The 20,360-nt window shown below is 40.0% G+C and overlaps 1 protein-coding gene across 2 annotated transcripts in view; it reads right to left on the bottom strand.

The window, feature by feature from the left end:
- Nucleotides 1-20,360, bottom strand: part of LOC126418869 (fatty acid synthase-like) — a 431,809-nt gene that overhangs the window by 119,124 nt on the left and 292,325 nt on the right. For both annotated transcript variants that reach the window (XM_050085866.1, XM_050085867.1), the window contains exon 27: nucleotides 12,527-12,725. In XM_050085866.1, coding sequence (XP_049941823.1) covers nucleotides 12,527-12,725 — 199 coding nt within the window. The remainder of the gene's footprint in view (nucleotides 1-12,526; nucleotides 12,726-20,360) is intronic.

The following is a 20,360-nucleotide window of genomic DNA, read 5'->3' on the forward strand; positions in this document are numbered from 1 at the left end:
GTTTTTGCTTTCTGCTTGTATTATAGTTGCGTCCATAGATTTGTTCTTAAGGGACTTGGATCTTTCACCGTGAGTGAAACTAAGCAGTTTGAATGTCCAGAAAGGCAAATACTACAACAAAACTTGAGGCAACATGCCCCTAAGGGACATACAGGGAAGCTGAACATGGTGCACCTCTTCTAGGAAGCCAAATACTTACACATTGCAGGGTCATTTCTGCAGCAAAAATTTCAGTTATGAGAAGAACCTGAGACACCATCAACAAGGTCTCATGATGAGGATGTTGGTGGAAACATATCACTGAGATGCTGCCTGTATAATGACAAAGAGCCTAAAGAAAAAAGTTTGTCAGAACATTTAGCACTGGCATGTGAAATATGGCTTAGGTATGAAGAACTGAATTTCATTTCCTTTGATGATTTTTAGTTTTGGAAGCATGGAAAAGAGAAGTCAACACATTCATTGTATGTCAAGAACAGTTGGTCTAAAGTTGCTGCTGACAGTTCCATAAGACATTATTATTTATGTCAATGTTCAAGCTATTTTACCTGTAAAGTCAAAGGTGCCAGGCATTTAAAGCTGCAAAGCACCAATAAAATCTCAGGAATGTGTCCAACAAGGATGAAAGTGCACCAAGCTTAAGGTGGGACATGTGAAATTTATCTCATCGCATGTTGAACATTAAAGTGGTATTAGTTACTTTGCATTTATCAGAAAGAGAGTATAGATGCACATATCACAAATAACATTCAGTAACAAGTTTTTCTGGACAAAATTCAGAGTCAGTCTATGATTCAAAACTGGAAGAAATGAATACACCTGTTAATAAAACAAGATTTGTACAACATTGAACACAGTTATAATCTGTGCTCTACCTCCATCACACACCAGAATGATGAGACCAGTGCCACCTTAGTGGACATTGATTGGTGCCATACGACTCGTGAGCTCTCCCATGAAACCGGATTAGCACATACGATTGTGCTTCGCATCCTGAAGGAACACCTGGGCATGAGAAAAATTGCATCGTGATGAGTTCCGCATTACTTGACGGAAATGCAGAAATGGATGCATTACAATGCCACTCAGATGCACTTGGAGCACTATGAGCACGAAGGAGAGGCTTTCTTATGCCATATCATAACACTGGATGAGACATGGACCACATCGTACAAGCCAAAACTGAAACACCAATCCAATGAATGCGTCATTATGGGTTGCTGCGACAATTGAAAGTGCATCAGAGCCCCAGTATGGTGAAAGTTATGGTGCTTCTTGTGTATGACTGTGATGGTGTTATCCTAACGCATTATGTTCTTCCATGGCAGACCATCAATGCACAGTATTACTGTTCGTGTTTGGAGCACCACTTGTGACCAACTTTGCAAAATAAATGGCAACACTTTCTGCAGAACCCACCCATCATTTTGCATGACAATATGTGGGCGCATGCAGCGCAAGCTCTGTGCTGTCAATGGGACTGGGAAATACTGTACCATCCACCATACTCCCCGGACTTAAGTCCTTGTAACTTTGATTTGATTCTGAAGATAAAGGAACCACTTTGTGGCATTCACTTCAGAACTGTTCCAGAGATTTGACAGGCAGTGGACCACTCCATTCACACCATCAACCATCAACAGAACAGGCTCTGCCAATGGTATACTATGCCTTCCACATCACTACACAATACTGGTGACTACTTTGAAGGGCAGTAACAGGTGCAGACATGTAACTCTTTTGTATTGGTTGTGAATAAATAGTTGTCACTATTTAAGTTCCAACTCTCGTGTATACCTCAGTTTCCTAAAATTGATATAACATTTAATAGCAAGGTTATTCAGTCTGGCATCAAGAATAAATAAAGCTGGAAACAACTCCATATAATTCTAATAAAACCTTTTTAGCATAAGCCTACTTACAAATCAAAACAACTAGATAAATGTGAGAAGTATCACAATGATGACTCTAGTAATATCCCTGTGTATCATTCATATAGGTATCATAAGGGTAAAATAATAACAATTATTGAATGCACAAAGGCATTCAAACAATCATTGTTCCTGTGCTCTATATGTCAAAGGAACAGGAAGAAATCCTAATAACTGAAGGGGTCAGAGAGATGTAGTCACAAGCCACACTTTTCTCAAAATTAAGATATTCATACTATCACATTATTAATGATGCCCTCCTCATCTTTCACTGAAGAAGTTTCATCTTTCTCCAACAGGTGGAAGGTGATGACATAGTGTAGTTCTGTACTCTGCCACCTGGTGTCTTTTACAGAAGAAACATAGTCACAAGCCACATATGAAGGTGATTTGCATATTCTAGGCATATATGGCAGCAACAGTAGTGTAAATGAGGATTCTGATCCTTTTGACAGTGATGGTGATGAGTCTTGGTGTCTATCAAGCTCAGAAGATGTTTCGGTAAGTATACCAAAATATTTTTTACTGGTGATCAGAGTTCAGTGGCTTATGACTTTGTTTCTTGTAGCATTTTTCTCACCGTTGATTGTTATATTTTGTGTTAATGAGAAACCTTTATAGCCTAATTTTAATGACCACTGATTGTGGTAGTAATATAGTTTTCATGGCTACAAACTTGTAAGAATATTTTTATTATCAATGCCATTTCAGCGGCATACAATGATTTGTGTGGCTTGTGACTATATCTCACAGACACCCTGAGACTATTTTTCTATTCATATTACAGCTTGAAGTAAGTAGAACAAAAGAAGTATAACCCCAGAAATAAAGCTCTTCAAGAAAAAGAACGCATAATATTGATCAGTGGAATAAAATTAAGGCCAAACATTGATGTAACGTGGGTCAGCAGTACGTGTCTTCTAAAACCAATTGTCACAAATTTACTTTACCTTGTTCTGCTTCACATTTCTTTCTTTCACAGCTATCCAAAAAGACTAAGAAGCAAATTACACCTAGAGCTGTGCCATTTTCAGACAGTGTCAAAGTAAATGGCATGGAAGTCATGATTTGCAAGCAAGCTTTGCTCAGGGTTCATGGCTTACAGAACCACACAAGAAGAGTGAAGTTGGGTCACGCAGTTCCAAAATAAGTTGGAAGAGGTTTGTATATTATATTTTACTATAAGGTATCCATTCTAACCAAATAAAATAATGTTGAAGTATAACAATAACACGAAGTAATGTATCAACTCATGTGCTCTTTTCTTTCAGGCAAACAAGGCAATTATCCACATAAATTTCAAGATGAAGCTGTGCAAGGTGTCAGAGACCAAAACATAACTGTCAGAGACCAAAACATAACAGTCACTATAGCAGGCAGCAGAATCCCCACAAAGTGTAATTTGGAATGTTATCTCACAATTTCATCCCTATTTTGGACAAATACTCTGAATACTGCAAGAAAAAAGGTGTTCCCACTGTATAACCAAGCAAATTCAGGGCAATTTTTGTGTCTTAATTTAACATAGGCTCCAAACTACCAAAAAGCGACACCTGTTCAACATCAGATGCCTTTTTAACAGCAACAAGTAACCCAGAATTGTGTGCCAAAAGAATTACACAAAGGAAAACACAACATGAGTTACGGCTAAAAAAGGCTGATAGCAGGCAAAATATGATCGTGTCTTTAACTTCTCTAGCTAAAGAGAATGTGAAAGAGCATCTCATAATAGCAATGGACATGCAACAAACACTTCCACGTCAAAACTAACAGTTGGCCCAGTATTCTACAAGAGAAAAAGATGGACGTATAACTATGGTATCCATGATTGTGGGTCAATTAAGGGATACATGTTTCTGTGGAGTGAGAAGGACAGAGGAAGGGGTTCATATGAAGTTGGGAGCTGTTTATTAAAATACTTGGAGATAACTAACACTCAAGCCAAAAATCTCCATATAATCACAGATAACTGTAAGGGCCAGGCAAAGAATTGGTCTATTATTGCCCTGGAAAGGACTCTCGTTGCCACCAGAAGATTTGAATCTGTGCAGCATTATTTCCCCGTGGTAGCTCATACTAGACTTCCTTGTGATCATGATTTTGGTTGCACTGAAATTCATGCGAGAAACGGACGTCCAATAGTATACTTGAAACATGAATGGGCAGAAGTAGTCAAATCTGCTAGTCCAAAGTATTTCATTGTGATGAAAATGCACATACAAGACTTCAGAAGCCAATAAAATACAGAAAGCCACTACAAATTAATCAGAAAAAGATTGATGATGTACTGTCTCTTATGGCATACATACCTGCAGCATATCAAAGCTTTTTTCAGTCATGTGCTGGAAATAATGTGAACGATGATGATGTAGAAGAACTTCCTTGGTTTCACATTTACAGTGTAAAATAAAGTATTAGACTGGCTTATCTCTTATGTATGAGTGTATGTGAAACAGAAAAAATTGTTAAAAGTTACTAATGGTTATATGACTTACAAAATAAAATCTTAAGAACATATTTTGTGTTCTAAATTATTTTCAGGGAGACACAGTCACAAGTCTCTCCCCAGGGTCCATCTCTCTACTTAACCCTACCACTCCCCACACTCCCACCCACTCCCCACACTCCCACCTTCTACATGCTTCCTAAAGTCCATAAACCTAACCAACCAGGACACCCGATTGTGGCCAGTTACTGTGCCCCCACTGAGAGAATCTCTGCTCTCATAGACCAACACCTTCAACCTATTTTCCAGAACCTATCCTCCTATATAAAAGATACCAACCATTTCCTCGACTGACTCTTCACAGTTCCTGTCCCTTTACCGCACAGTGACCTGGTTGTCACTATTGATGCCGCCTCCCTGTACACTAACATTCCTTATGCCCATGGCCTTACTGCTGTCGAACATTACCTTTGCAGATGCCATACGGATTCCAAACCAACAACCTCCTACCTAGTCTCCATGACCAACTATATCCTCATTCACAATTACTTCTCCTTTGAAGGCATTATCTACAGACAAATCTGCAGTATGGCTATGGGCAAGTGCATGGCACCATCCTATCCTAACCTATTCATGGGCCATCTAGAGGAATCCTTCCTAAAAACCCAGAATCGTAAACCCCTCCCCTGGTTCAGATTCACTGATGACAACTTTGCTATCTGGATTGAAGGTGAGGACACCTTATTCACATTCCTCCAGAACCTCAACAACTTCTCCCCCATTTGCTTCACCTGGTCCTACTCAACCCAACAAGCCACCTTCCTAGATGTTAACCTTCACCTCAGAGATGGCTACATCAGTCCATATCGAACCTACTAACCACCAGCAATACCCCCACTTCGACAGCTACCACCCATTTCATACCAAGAAGTCCCTTCCATACAGCCTAGCCACCTGTGGTCATTGCATCTGCAGTGACGGGCAGTATCTCTCAAAATATACCGAGGGTCTCACTGAAGCCTTCATTGACTGTAATTATCCTCCCATCCTTGTACAAAAACAAATTTCCCGTGCCTTATCTTTCCAGTCTGCCAGCACCTCCCAAAGTCCCACAGTCTGGCCACAGAGGAGCATTCCCCTCATAACTCAGCACCATCTGGGACTGGAGCAACTGAATTACATTCTCTGCCAGGGTATCGATTACCTCTCGTCATGCCCTGAAATGAGAAATGTCCTGCCCACTATGCTTCCCACCCCTCCTACTGTGGTATTCCGCTGTCCACCGAAACTACACAATATACTCGTCCAGCCTTACACAACCCCCAATCCCATACCTCATGGCTCATACCCCTGTAATAGACCTAGATGCAAGACCTGTCCCATACATCCTCCTACCACCACATACTACAGTCCAGTCACTAACATCACGTATCCCATCAAAGGCAAGGCTACCTGTGAAACCAGTCATGTGATTTACAAGCTAAGCTGCAACCTCTGTGCTGCATTCCATGTAGGCATGACAATCAACAACCTGTCTGTCTGCATGAACGGCCAATGACAAACTGTGGCCAAGAAACAAGAGGACCACCCTGTTGCTGAACACATTGCCAAAAATGATATCCCTCATCTTAATGACTGCTCCACAGCCTGTGCCATATGGATCCTTCCCACCAACACCAGCTTTTCTGAATTGCGCAGGTGGGAACTTTCTCTGCAATACATCCTATGTTCCCGTAGCCCTCCTGCCCTCAACCTTCATTAGTCACAGTCCTCACCCATCCAGCCCCCTCCCTGTTCCCATTCCAGCACTACACAGCTGTCATTTCACTGCCACACACAGTCTTTTAAATTTCTTTTATTTCTCTCCTTTCCACTACTTACCCCCTCCCCCTTCTTCACCTTCTCTCCTACCCTCCGTCTAAACTGCAACACTTGACTGTCCGCCACTCCCGCCATACTATCCGTCCCCCTCCCCGCCCCAGCCTCCTCCTTACCCCCACCCAGTTGCCAGTCCCATCATGCCTGATGGTGCTGTTTGCAGTGTGGTCTCAGCTCTCTGAGACTGCAGATGTGTGTGCAAGTTGCATTTATGTGAGTATGTGTGTGTGCATGTGTGTATGTGTGTCTACTGCTGACAAAGGCCTTAATGGCCAAATGCTTTAATTGTGTGAATGTTTTTTTTGTGCCTCCTGACTCAGAATCTCCGCTGTGTCATGAGTGGCAACTTTCCTTTTCTGGTATTGCTGCATTCCATCCTGGATTTTCCATGGTTTGATTTTTGCCTGACGGCTCTTCTTCAATCCTAACCCTGTGGTGTTTTCCTTTGTAACTACATTCTTTTGCATCTGCTGTACTCAATGTCATTCCTTCTTTCTTTTCTTTCCTGTGTTTCTAGTTGTTGGCTTACGACCCACACTGCACGATCTACTTATGAGCCCCACTGTATCAACCGTCTCGGTGGCCCGCAACAGACGGCCTCAAGACCACGCTGATTGTTAGTGCAGCATCTTAGGTCCCACATTACTCCCGCCAATATAATGAAGCCCATGCCTTCAAACTGATCACGCTCCCTGTGTCAATTCCTAGATTTTTGCGTGTTACTTCCTGCACTTTCCCGGTGCAAATGATCTTACATCTCTAACTACGAACCTCTCCCCACCCCCAACACTTTCCCCATTCTATGTCTGTTTGCACCCACTACATCCACCTCTTCCAGTCACATCTGCCGTCTCCTTACACTTATCCGCCCTTAAACCTGCTATCCAAAGTAATATACATATATTTATTATTGATTAGTTATTTTCTAATTTGACCCTTGTGACTTCTCGCAAATTTTAGTGAGTTTTCGACTTCCACTATCGTTGTCTTCCTCAGATTTCATCTCGTTCCCCCCCCCCCCCCCCCCCCCCCCCCTCTTGTGCATCCATTTTGTCCTTTTCGTACTTTTCACTCATATGTGGGTGTATTTTTTATTTTTGCATAATGTTTCGGACGTAATACTACTTTCTTATGTAATTTTTCACATTTTTTGCACCACCATGGATTCATGTTCCTTCCATCTGCATCAATACAGAAAAGTTTCCTTATTCCTAGCCAGATCCCAGTCACACATACTGTTCCTGCGTTGTTGCTTGGCTCATGAAATCCCCCCCTAATGGCCTTACCATCACAAATTACCCATCTCTGGTTGCCACCCCTCCGTCCACAATGACCTCCACCTGTCCAGATTCCGCCAATCCTTAGCCCTCACCAACATGGTCCTGCAAAACCATATAAACCAAGCCCAATACTCCTTGCAGTACCTTCTCTCCATCAGCAGATTTCTCCAGCTATACAATCCCAAATTCCCTGAACCCATAACACACAATGAAACCCTTGCCCTGCAGGAACTTGAGCAACATGCGCAATGCCACCTCAAAAGGCTCTGCATCCTACTCACTTCCTACTCCCACCTCGGAGTACCACTATCCACCACTTCTACAATAACCTCCAAACCTCCCCCACACCCCCTCATAGCTGACAAACCCTGTCTCGCAGACCTACTACACTTACCCCACCCTCCAAATCTCCCTCCCACCACCACACACAACCCAGAACCTAAACAGATCCGCAACACAGTTATGAATCTTTCCTCCAGAAGCCTTAGTCCCACAGAAATATCAGTCCTTTCCAAAGGCCTCACCTTTTGCCCCACTCCCAAATTCAACCATGCAGGACTAGTTAAAGACCTTCTCTCCTTCTTCTGGTCCCTACAGTGGAAACACTTTTTCGCTACCAACCCGACCAATCAGACTCAACCAATGACCAATATTGAACCCTGCCTAACTCAGTTCACTCCTCTATCCAACCGTGATCCACCGCCACTGCCTCCAAACCACCCCATGCTAACTTCCCAGAATTTCTTAACCTCGAACCTTGCCTCAACATCATTTCCCAAACCCCTCAACATGCAAACTAACCTTACATCCGCAGAAAGAACCGCAGTCCACCATCTAAAAACTGATCCCAACCTTATAATCCTACCTACTGACAAAGGCTCCTCCACCATTGTTTTGAACAGCAAGGATTACGTGGCAGAAGGACTCTGTGAGCTGTCAGATACTTCCACCTACAAACCATGCCACAGTGTCCAGTAATCCAGCAGGATCTCCAGTCACTACTCAAATACTTAGGCCCATCCCAGAACCTCTCCTCAGAGTCCATCTCTCTACTTACCCCTACCACTCCCCGCACTCACACCTTCTACATGCTTCCTAAAGTCCATAAACCCAACCACCCAGGATGCCCCATTGTGGCCGGTTACTGGTGCTGCTGTTTGCAGTGTGGTCTCAGCTCTTTGAGACTGCAGATGTGTGTGCAAGTTGCATTTATGTGAGTATGTGTGTGTGCGTGTGTGTACGTGTGTCTACTGCTGACAAAGGCCTTAATGGCCAAAAGCTTTAATTGTGTCAATCTTTTTATTGTGCCTGTCGGCATTTCCACTGTGTGGTGAGTGGCAACTTTCCTTCTCTGGTATTGTTGCATTCCATCCTGGATACTCCATTGTTAGATATGTTTTAAGTTATTTTAGTGAAAGAATTCCAAATTTCTTAGGTTATGTTTCCCAGCAACTTGTTAAAGACATTTGTGCCACAGTACCAAACCAAACTACAAACAGAAAACATGAAGATCACAAGGAAAATATTTTCGTACCTTCAATTATGGCTGCGTAAATTGCAGTGTTTTTGAGACTGTGCCCAAGAATCATTATGGAGTAAATGTGCTATGAAGTCAATCTAAGAAATTGAAGGTATGTGATGAGGCCTTTGCAAGATTTCTGGTTATCTGTTTTAAGCAATATTCTGATGCAATGACTGGCCAGTAATTGCATTCACCAAGTAAGATTCCAGTGTAGCCAATAACACATTTAAGTGTGGAAACACTAATCACAGCTTCCAACACTATTAGTTCCTTCCTTAAGGAGGAAAGAAGGATAGGCTGAGGAATACTAGGAAGGAATACCAGGTCATTCAAAACCACACTTGGCTTGTGTTTTCCATACTGGGGAAGGATGTGACATTTATCAGCCAGAGCTGACCTAGACTTTGGGCTATGTTACAGCCTAGTCTGTCACCACAACAAAGGTTTCAGTGTGGGAAGGAGCGGGGGCTATATCACACTCTGGTCAAAAGTATACCTGGTGTCTCTCCTTTCCATTTCTTTATCAGCTACTAAATAACACTGAAAGCTGACTAACACTAGAGCCACAGGTGGCATATGTATCTGCCAACATCTCTTTTCCTGACAAAGTATCACATCATCTAAAAGACGTGTTTTGGAGAGGTCTTTAATGCAGTGTACATTGGCTTTCTGAATTCACGATGTTTCATGTGTTTTCAGTTTGTTCAACCCACAGTGGTTATGTGTTTGCAAGATGACACGTGATGTTTTCATGTTATCACATGTTTTGTGCTATGATTGGCTGACAGAAGCAAACTGAGCAGCTGCTGTGTTGATTTAACCATCTGAATAGCTAATATAGCATATTTGTTGGTTTTTGTATTTATACTTGTATTTGTTTTGCTAAAGGCTGAAAATGTGGAGTGTAAAAACATGTTACCACCCATTTTTAAGTACTTAATTTAGTACATAAATAGGTAGCTACAGTAAAAGAGTTGCTTCTTATCACCTATTAATGCATGTTTTGTTATCTTAATTCATTTTTTATAAATGAAATCTCCCCTTCTGCACTTAAAAACAGTCTATGGACTTTTCACTTAAATCTGGTCAAATCACTAGCACTTTTCCAAGGAAATACATTGCAAGCACATGAAGTCTGTCCTTACACAAAGTATTTTCTTTAAATGTTTTCACTCTTAACACAGAGAAGCAGTGTTTTACCTGTCTCTTCCTCATCAGGAAGGTCACTATTATCGGCAGTATTTTAACACTTCCAGGTAAAGCATTTGCCAAACCCGCCAGGATAGCCAAGAGCGCTAACGCGCTGCTTCCTGGACTTGGGTAGGTGTACCAGACCCGGATTGAATCCACCCGTCGGATTAATGATGAGGGCTGGTGTGCCAGCCAGCCTGGATGTGGTTTTAGGCGGTTTTCCACATCCCGCTAGGTGAATACTGGGCTGGTCCCCACTTTTTGCCTCAGTTACACGCGTCACAGACATTTGAAACATGTCCGCACTATTTACGATTTACACTAGACGCAAATAGTTGGGGTACACTGATTCCATCCTGGGGAGTATGGGGTGGTAGCAGGAAGGGCATCCGGCCATCCCTAACACTAACATTGCCAAATCCGTTGTAATGACGCCAACCCTGCGATCGCTGTGGGACTATGGCATAAGCAAAAGAAATAAAGAAAAAAAGAAAGAAAAGCATTTGCCAAGTTGTCTCATAAAGAAAGTTCAGTAAGTTCACAGCACCTAATATTTTCCTGAAGTCCTTTCATTTGTACAACACATTGAGTGTGTAATATACGTGTGAAGACCATAAGTTAAACAAATTAACAGTTACTCTCAGTTCTTTTGCTGGGAAAAGAATTTGATGTTTCAAACATGGCGACGGTTCAAGTAGCTGTGCAACTAATGACTGATCATTAAAACTGAATCGTTCACTTATGTGGCCATGGACATCTTGTACACACACATTTCTTGATTCAGTGAAATGTCGTCATTTTGCAGTTGGTTCTTCCTGCTCCAGTGATGATCGATGTCAATTGAGGCATTAAAAGGACATTTTTTGTGCACTTATTTCCTCTGTTCATTTGTGAAACACTCTTAGGTGATGGCAATTATGTCAGCATATCCCAGTGCATCCGAGCGAGAAATTTATAAATTTATTTCTATCACAGATAGAGTTGTCAATTCTAGAAACAGTAATCTATCTAAAACAGCTCTGGCATTTCAAGATGCTATCTTAAGACTAGGTACAACATGTTTGAAAACATCACTTGAATCAACAGTTCCAAAAAGATTGACTGTTATTGTTTAAATCCGTGAGAAATATTCAAAATGAGTCTTGATTATTTCAGTTCTGTTATATATTACTGATAAATGTATTTCAATATATATATTGGACCACTTCCACCTCAGATCCTTTAACTACGAGCATCTACTCAGACTTCTAGATGAGAGGGACCAACCTTTTAAGAGGACAAGGCAGAGTAAAGATGAAGGAGGATGTATCAGAGAGAGTAGAAGGTCAATATTTGCTTTCTATTGTCCAACCACATTAACTTCCACACAAAGCAATCAAAGTAAATATAGTTATTCAACAAACACGAGCAATAAGAATATTGTTTAATTGTACCATAAGGTAAATATACTTGGGGAAAGCCAAGGAATTACCAATACACTACCTCTGACCACAGTATCTCATAATTACTGCCGCACCTTTTATTTAACAATATTCCAGACAATTTTGTTTAATTCTATTTCTTAGAAGTATTTTATGTTTTGTGTATGATGCATGTGTTTTGTTTCCAGACTTTTTAAATGGTCTTTTTAGAGTGAATGGTCCCAAAAGAGACAATAGAGGAATGACCACAAATAAAAATACTACATATAAATATTCTGTCAACAGCAAAGCAGTAAAAAATTGTTGAAGAAGAAACATAGTATTTATAATGACCATGAAAACCACAAATAATTTATTGGTTACCATCAAACAATTATGGAAGAACATGTAGCTCAAACTAAGTAATGCGCTTGTGGGATGCCAAAGTCACTGACAGGGCAGGGGGAGGTCAGGAAGGTGGTTTGATGTTGAATTATGTTCAAAAAATTCAATACACGACTTCTAAGAAAATATATAAAAGAACAAGGAGCAAAATGATGGGCAGACTTTTATTAACATGAAATCAAATGAGAAGTGACATTCAACTTGCTTGCAGGTGATATGTGTATGACATGTAAACAACCCTTATTTACATTACCTCTCAAATACATTTATAGTTTTCATAAAACAGCATTTTCACTTTTGTATAACTTTTGTTGTATAGCTATAAGCAAAAGCAGTTAAAGAAATCAAATGTCAGCCAACAATGCAAAAAACATGCAGTCAATAGAAAACAGTTTTAATGCTAATAGAAATAACTGATTAATGTACTATATTATCATTTTTTACTAACATAAATCAAATGTGAGGATATTTACCTAGTTTGCTATCATTCGCCAAATCAAATTTTCCTATTTCAAGAAACTGTCCTCCCCTTGCCAGACATCGGACTGATGCCTGGAGTTTTTCCTCTGCAAGGGAGTTCAGAACAATATCAACTCCACGACCCTTAGTTTCCTTCATCACCATTTCCTCAAAAGATGTGTCTCGAGAGTTGCCAATATGAGATTCAGGCACCTGTGAACAAACATAATATATAAAATCTATGCACTTCTGCTCATTTCCAAAATTTTAGGAAACAACATTTTGCCTCTATGTGCATTTATTCTAGTTTTATAACTTTCACAAATAATCAAACATTCACTTCCATACAGAAGAGCCTGTTTTGCTGTGACATTGTGGAACCTGCATTGTATTTATTTTCTAATCTGTGTACCAAAGCCTAAAATGATATTCTATTTCATTGATTGTATTTTGTTAAATTCTTCTAGTTTGCAAACTGTGAAATGTCACTACCAAAATATGTGTTTTATTCTATTCAAATTTTTTAAATGCAAACAACTTCCTGGGGAGGACAATCACAATGAGAGACATTATAACTAACAATACCAACACTTCATAGCCATTCAAATTATCATAAAAATTATAATAATTAAAAATTCAAGAATGATGAGGTGCTTTATTTGCAACTACTGGTTTCATATCAGTATAGGTTTATCTATCAAGAATACAGATTACTATGTGAAATTTTTTAAATGGTAGAAATACAGAAGCATAGTGTTGGCATTCAACAGAAATCAATGACGAGTACTTGTTGTTGTTGAGGTCTTCAGTCCAGAGACTGGTTTGATGCAGCTCTCCATGTTTCCATAATGTAGATGGACAATCACTGAGTTCCAGCTTTTGGTAAGTTATCCATGTGAACAGTCAAATCACAATCGTGGGTTGCCATAATAAAATTGAGTACGCCCAAAAGACACTTGTCAAAATATACAGAGTATGACTGCTGAATAAGCCATGCCTTAAAAAAAAAAAAAAAAAAAAAAAAAAAAAAAAAAAAAAAAAAAAAAAAAAAAAAAAAAAAAAAAAAAAAACGGAGCAGGGGAAAAACTAATGATGAATGGGACACTACTGTGAACATGGATAAAATGCCTAAAAATTAAGTAATATATAGGGAAATTACAACAAGTACACAAGAAATATCATCCAAAAAATAATACTCTAGTATGGAACCGAAACATCGAGAATGGAAGAAATCTGAAAAATAGCTTACTGGATTATACCCTGTATGATACAATATAAGATCTAGTAGACATCAACTGTATAAAACCAATGAAGTAAAACTTAAAATCCTGGGTAATGTACGTATTTCTGCTGTATTGCTAACAGGATGATGTGTTGTAAGCAGCCGATGGAGGCTAGCAGTAGACTGGAAGGCCAAAGGCCATGGTGCCTAAAAGGAAAACAAAATAAACACATGAGCTGCTGCACGTTTTACTTCATTGGTTTTATATAGTTGGCATCTGCTGGATCTTTTTCTATGGGGAGTTGTCTAGTAAGCTATTTTTTAGATTTCTTTCGTTCTTGACATTTTGGTCCCATACTAGAGTGTACTCTTTTTAATGATATTTCATATGTACTTATGGTACATTCCCAAGACATTAGTTAATTTGTAGGCATTTTATCCCAATTATTAATTTTCCTCCACATTTTTAGAGGCCTGACTTATTTGGCAGTCCTGCTTTGTGCATTTTGGAAAGCATCTTTTGGTGGTGAATTTTATTATGACAACCCACCACTGTGGCTTGGCTCTCAAAGAGGATAACTTCCTAAAAGCTGGGACTCCATATTGGTCCAACTAGATTATGGAAATATATCCATTGTGAGTACTCATCCTGGCTTTTTATTGAATGCCAACAGTATGGTTCTGTATTCCTACCATTTCAAAAACTTCACTTGTATTCTTGAGAGATAAACGTGAAGATGCATCTACACTGTCATGAAATAAGTAGTTGTGAATAAAGCATCTTCATACAGCCGAGCGGATTTTTGGAAACCCTTCATAATTATTGTCTTTTTGTAATAATTTTTATGATAATTTGAGTGGTTATTGAATGCTGAGTGTTGTTATTGTTTGCTTTAAATAGACTGAAGTACTTACTCTTCAAAGACTCCTCCCAGTTACAGCCATTCTCTCTGTCATAGTTTCTGAAATTTTTACTTTATGCATATCTTTGAAATTATTTTCACTTTCAGACATTAGTATCTAGCCATCTAGAAACAACAATATTTGCAGTGTTGTGTTTGTGGGAGCATACAGGAGTGAGATGGAGAGAGAGGATGGGACAGCAAGGTGCAGTCATGAGGTTAAATGGAAGGTGGGGGTTAGTGGAGAGGAAGAGAGGTAAAAAGACTGTGGGTGCATTGCTGGAACAGAGGACTGTGTAATGCTGTAATGGGACAAAGACTAAGAGTAAGGACAAAGTCTAACCACCCAGGACTCCCTATTGTGGCCAATTACTGTGCCCCCACTGAGAGAAACACTGCTCTCGTAGCCCAATACCTTCATCCTATTACCTGCAACCTATCCTCCTATATAAAAGATACCAACCATTTCATCCAATCACTCTCCACAGTTCATGTTTCTTTACCATACAATGCCTGCTCATTACTATTGATTCCACCTCCCTTTACTCTAACATCCATAATGCCCATGGCCTTACTGCTATTGAACACTACCTTTCCCAAAGACCGATGGATTCCAAACCTACACCCTCCTTCCTAATCGCCAAAGCTACAACCTCTTTCCTAATTGCCATGACATACCATATTCTAACCCACCTACAAACAAATCAAGGGTATGGCTATGGGCCCTGTGGGACCACCTCGATTGGGCTGTTTGTGCAAAGGATCCCAACGGGGAAACCTAGCACAGCCTGCCACGGCACTGGAGTGCACATGCCTCTACATCACTGTCGGTAACTTCCAGAACCTCATGAACTCTCTTCCTACATATCTGCCATGCAAATGGTGGTTATTCAACCTTCAACACCTTGCCACATTAATGTGACTGGATCGTGTACTTGGCTCAGTAGTAATGGCTCCATGGTCTGGAAAGTCAGTGTAACAACCGGGAGTGTGGTGTGAAGACCACATGCCATTCTGTAGCACATCTGCATGATGCAGCAAAGCAGAGGATGACATGGTGGCTGGTTGACACTCCTTGGGTCCTCATGGCATGGACAAGGAGCTTGTATAATATTCACATTAATGTCTGATCATTAAGACCGGAATGTCACATACACATTAATGTGACCACCACCATATGTTACAAAATTAAAACATCAGCATGTAATAACCACTCACAGATGGAAGGTGGCAGCACTTGCAGTGGAGGGTGTATAAATCTTGTTGTGTGGGCGGGTGGGTGGGGTTTCTTGCAGAACAGTGCAGTCATTGTCGTAACACAGAAATGGAGCAAATTGCCCACATCCAAAAGGGCACAATCACTGGCTTTCAGGTCAATGGTGGAAATATTTCCAAAACAGCTAAGTCTGTAAACTGTTTGCATGCTACCATCCTTAAATTATACCATGGGTGGCAAAATGGCACTATCCAAACCCGACACCGAGGTAACTGTTGTGGATCATGGGCCATAGATGATAGGGGTGAATGATGGCTGGCTGCAGAGGTGTGTACTGGTAAATAGACATGCATATGTTGAGTAACTGACCACTCTGACAAACTTAGGGGCTACCAACAGTGTCTCCTCAATGACTATTCAAGAATGTTGCTGCATATGGACCTCCACAGCAGGTGCCTGGTTCATGCTCGTTTTATTGTTATTGCTTGCTGGAAATAACTTACGGCATGCACATATAGCAGGTTTTATTATTGTTCCTGGTTCTGACACACTTGCTAACCCTTCTGGGCTTTGGATGCATGGCTCATTCTCAGAGAGTCTTCTGTTCTTGGGAAATACATCCTTATGCAATGTGTTCTGCTGCCAGTGTCTTTCCAAGTTTTTCCATCCAGACAATGTACTTGCACTCCAGTTAGGGCCAGTCAAGCGACTGCTGTTCATCAGCAACAAAGGTTGGAATGTGTATGCCAATCCTGCAACTGGATGTCCACTGAGTGGTAAAAGGTGACCTTTCAAGATAAATCATGTATTATGCACTGTCTTAAGGATGGTTGTTGGTGTCTACAGCATGAAAGTCTGAAAGCAAACTTTCTACAACAATCATTGGAAGGGTCCAGGAAGGAGGACATTCCGTGGGTGATCTGGTCAATCTAGAAGGCACAATGGATGAACCAAGTATGCATCTATCATTGGAGACCATGTCCACCTCTACATGAAGTTCATATTTCGTCAGCACAATGGCATGTACCAGCAGAACACTGCAACATGTCATGCAGTTCACAGTGTACATGTGCAAAGAGCCCCAGGGTGAATTTATTGTACTCTCCTGGGCACCAAACTCCCCAGATTTAAACACAGTTGCGAATCTGTCAAACCACCTCAATTAGGCTAGTGCAGCTGGCCATGACACTTGAGTCAGCATGGTTGCACATCCCTGTTGGTACCTACCAGAATGTCACTGAATCTCTATTGTACATCTCACAGCAGTCCGCACTGCAAAAGGTGGCTATTCTGGCTTCTGACAGGTGGTCACATTAATGTTACTGGACATTGTAACTCCTCAATTGCTATCATAAGGCTGAGTGCATCCAATATCAGTTCTCTCATCAAGGAAAGGACCTTGGCAATGCCAGGAACTGAATCCAGATTCTCCGTAGAGCAGACATTTATGTTGACCACTCAGCTGAAGAGGTAGTCATGATTGCTCTAATGAAAGTAGTTTTCAGTTTTCTGTTATACCGTATGATAATAACAACTTTTATCACCCCATCTTACTCCAAACAATCGAACGTTGTGCTTATAACAATGGGCTAGTTTCTTGCTTTTGCCAAGAAGTTGTTTAAAACTTCTCATTTATTTGAATCTATATTGTTTCTGTTGAGTTTGGTGACACCATGGCAATTAAATCATTGGCTTACATTGAGTTGGAGGAATTAGCAAATTCCTCATAGATGCATGAAAACTTTCCAAGTTTGTAGAGAATGACACTAATGCATATGAAAGCAAATGTTCTATCAGTGATGACAATTCACAGCCTGTACAAAATAGGAAACAGTCTTTTCTTTCTAAAAATCACAATACATAATCTCAGTTATACCCACAAGCACAAAATGTCTGCTTATCAGGTTCAAATATCACCAAGAGTATGTCAGAAACTACCAGGTATGCAAAAAGCTGAAAAAGTGATGCAAAAAGTTCATCTGAAGTGGAATTTGTTAAGAGTTTGTAAATGAAAGAATAAAAATATCAAACATTGAAGGGAAGTGAGTTTATCATCAACATGGACAAACATTGAAGATTCTGTTTTTCATGCACGCTTAGGACTCTTATTCCTTGTGACTGTATATCAATAACATGGGAAGGGTACAAAAAGATTGTGGGATATGGATACCGGTTGAACATATTTCAAGCAGACATTCCCAATGCAACTTCTGTACATACCATCTGCTCTGCCACTTGATAAAAAATTCAGAAGAGAGGAAAGATAACATGATGTCAAACCTGCTGTAGTTCATAGTATTTTTGAGTAGTGGGTAGAAGTCCCTTCTAAACGGTATGATCCAGGAGAAAATATTACTGTTGATGAGCAATTAGTAGGATTTAGAGATTGCTGTCCATTCAGACACCATATCACAAGCAAACCAGAACTATATGGGATCAAAATATGGACACTGTGTGACAGCAAATCTTTGTACATATTGAAAGCCAAAACCTATACAGCAAAGGATAATGGATTGGCACCAAAAATCCAGGAATGAGAGTAGTTTCTGATATCATTTCTGAGTTTCAAGATTAGAATACCATGTGTGACATTTTTTTTACATCATACAACCTGGAACAACTGCTCCTGAAAAGGAAATTAACAGTATTGGGAACTAATACAGAAAAATAAACCAGAGCTTTCACAAATATACCCAAGAAGAGGGTTCGTAGCTCTTCGTTCTACTTCATAAATGGCATACTGCTGTGGCCAGTTATATTCCATACAGAAATATGAATGTTGTTCTATTGAACACGCTCTAGCATTATGATGAAATCAGTGACATTGTTGATAAAACCCTAAAAATGATTTTGAATTATAATTCAATGCAAGGGGCTGTAGACAAAGTTTATTAGCTAAACAGGCTTGCTACATGCTAACAAAAAACCATAAATATTAAAATAAGACATTTTCTTAAAATAAAGTCTGTATACTATTATTATTTTCAACAACATACAGGAATATAACAATGTCAACAACTGCATGAAAAATGTGTGCTAGTACAAGTTTTTTGCATTATTTTAATGTCAAGTCTTTTGTACAAGGCTGGGAGGATAATTATGGTCAGTGAAGGCTGAACACACTGAAAAAGATGATATCCTTCATTTCGATGACTCCTTTACAGCCTGTGCCATATGGATCCTTCCCACCAACACCAGCTTTTTTTGAATTGTGCAGGTAGAAACTTTCCCTGCAATACACTATGTTCCCGTAACCCTCCTGGCCTCAACCTTTGTTAGTCATTGTCCTCTCCTATCCAGCCCCTTCCCTGTTCCCATTCCAACACTACACAGCCATCATTCCATGACCACACCTAGTATTTTTATTTCTCTCCTTTTTCACTACTCCCCCCCCCCCCCCCTCTCCCCACGTCTCCTTACTGCCCTCCGTCTAACCTGCAGAGCTTCACTGTCCACCAGCCCCACCATACTATCCCTCCCCTTCCCCACCCTTCTCCTTACTCCCAGTCACTACTCCCATCATGCACTCGTGCTGCTACTTGCAGTGAGGTTACAGTTATCTGCAACTCAGCATCTCCGCTATATGGTGAGTAGCAATGTTCCTTCTGACAGTATTGTTACATTCCATCCTGGATTTTCCATTGTTTGATTCATTAATCTCTACTTTATGAAACCTTATACATTAATGAAGAATAAGCTTATGCACAATTAGTTCTGCTCCAATGGAATACAGCCAAGACTTCCCAAAAAAATTTAGAGAACATCATTTTGCCTGAAATATGTAATTAATTCTGGTATACATTATACAAAAGCATACAAGAAGAATGGATAGTTTCTTCAAGGACCAAATAACACAGAATAAACTGTTTGTGTGACAATTCTGAACATGCAGACTCATAAACTAAATGCATATTATTAGAATATTTACATATTTTCTTTATTAGTTACAAGTTGTTCTTGGCAGTGCATTGCTGTGGCTCATTCTGCTTAGATGGAAATGAAGGAAAAGAGAAAGCAAATGTTTCTAATATGTATAGGAATTGGATATATCTCCTCATTTCCTTTTATACCCTGTCTTTGTCCATCTCTATCTGTCCACTGTTTCTATCAGTTCACCCTCTTTCTATGCCCATCTTCCACTTCCCTTCTCTCCATCTCTTCCTGATCCCTCTCTCTGTCCATCTCCTCCTTTCCATTTTCTACATTCATTTCCTCACACCCCTCAGTGCATCTCCTTTTACCCCCTCTCACTGATCTTGATCCTTGTTTATCGTGATGCAAATGCATTCTGTAGTGATACTCCAATCATAAGCTGATTAGCCATAAATACAACTTTCCTGTTTGCTAATAACTTTTCACATTTATGTATTCCAAATCTGCATATATTATATACATTTAAAAATTCTTATATAAAAATACGTTCATACATGACTGCAATGAGTGTCAAAAATCCAAAGCAATTGATGAAGAACTTCCAGAGATTTATCATTTTATACACATAAACATTT

The sequence above is a fragment of the Schistocerca serialis genome, chromosome 9 (genome assembly GCF_023864345.2).
Source record: "Schistocerca serialis cubense isolate TAMUIC-IGC-003099 chromosome 9, iqSchSeri2.2, whole genome shotgun sequence".
In the NCBI taxonomy this organism is placed as follows: Eukaryota; Metazoa; Arthropoda; class Insecta; order Orthoptera; family Acrididae; genus Schistocerca; species Schistocerca serialis.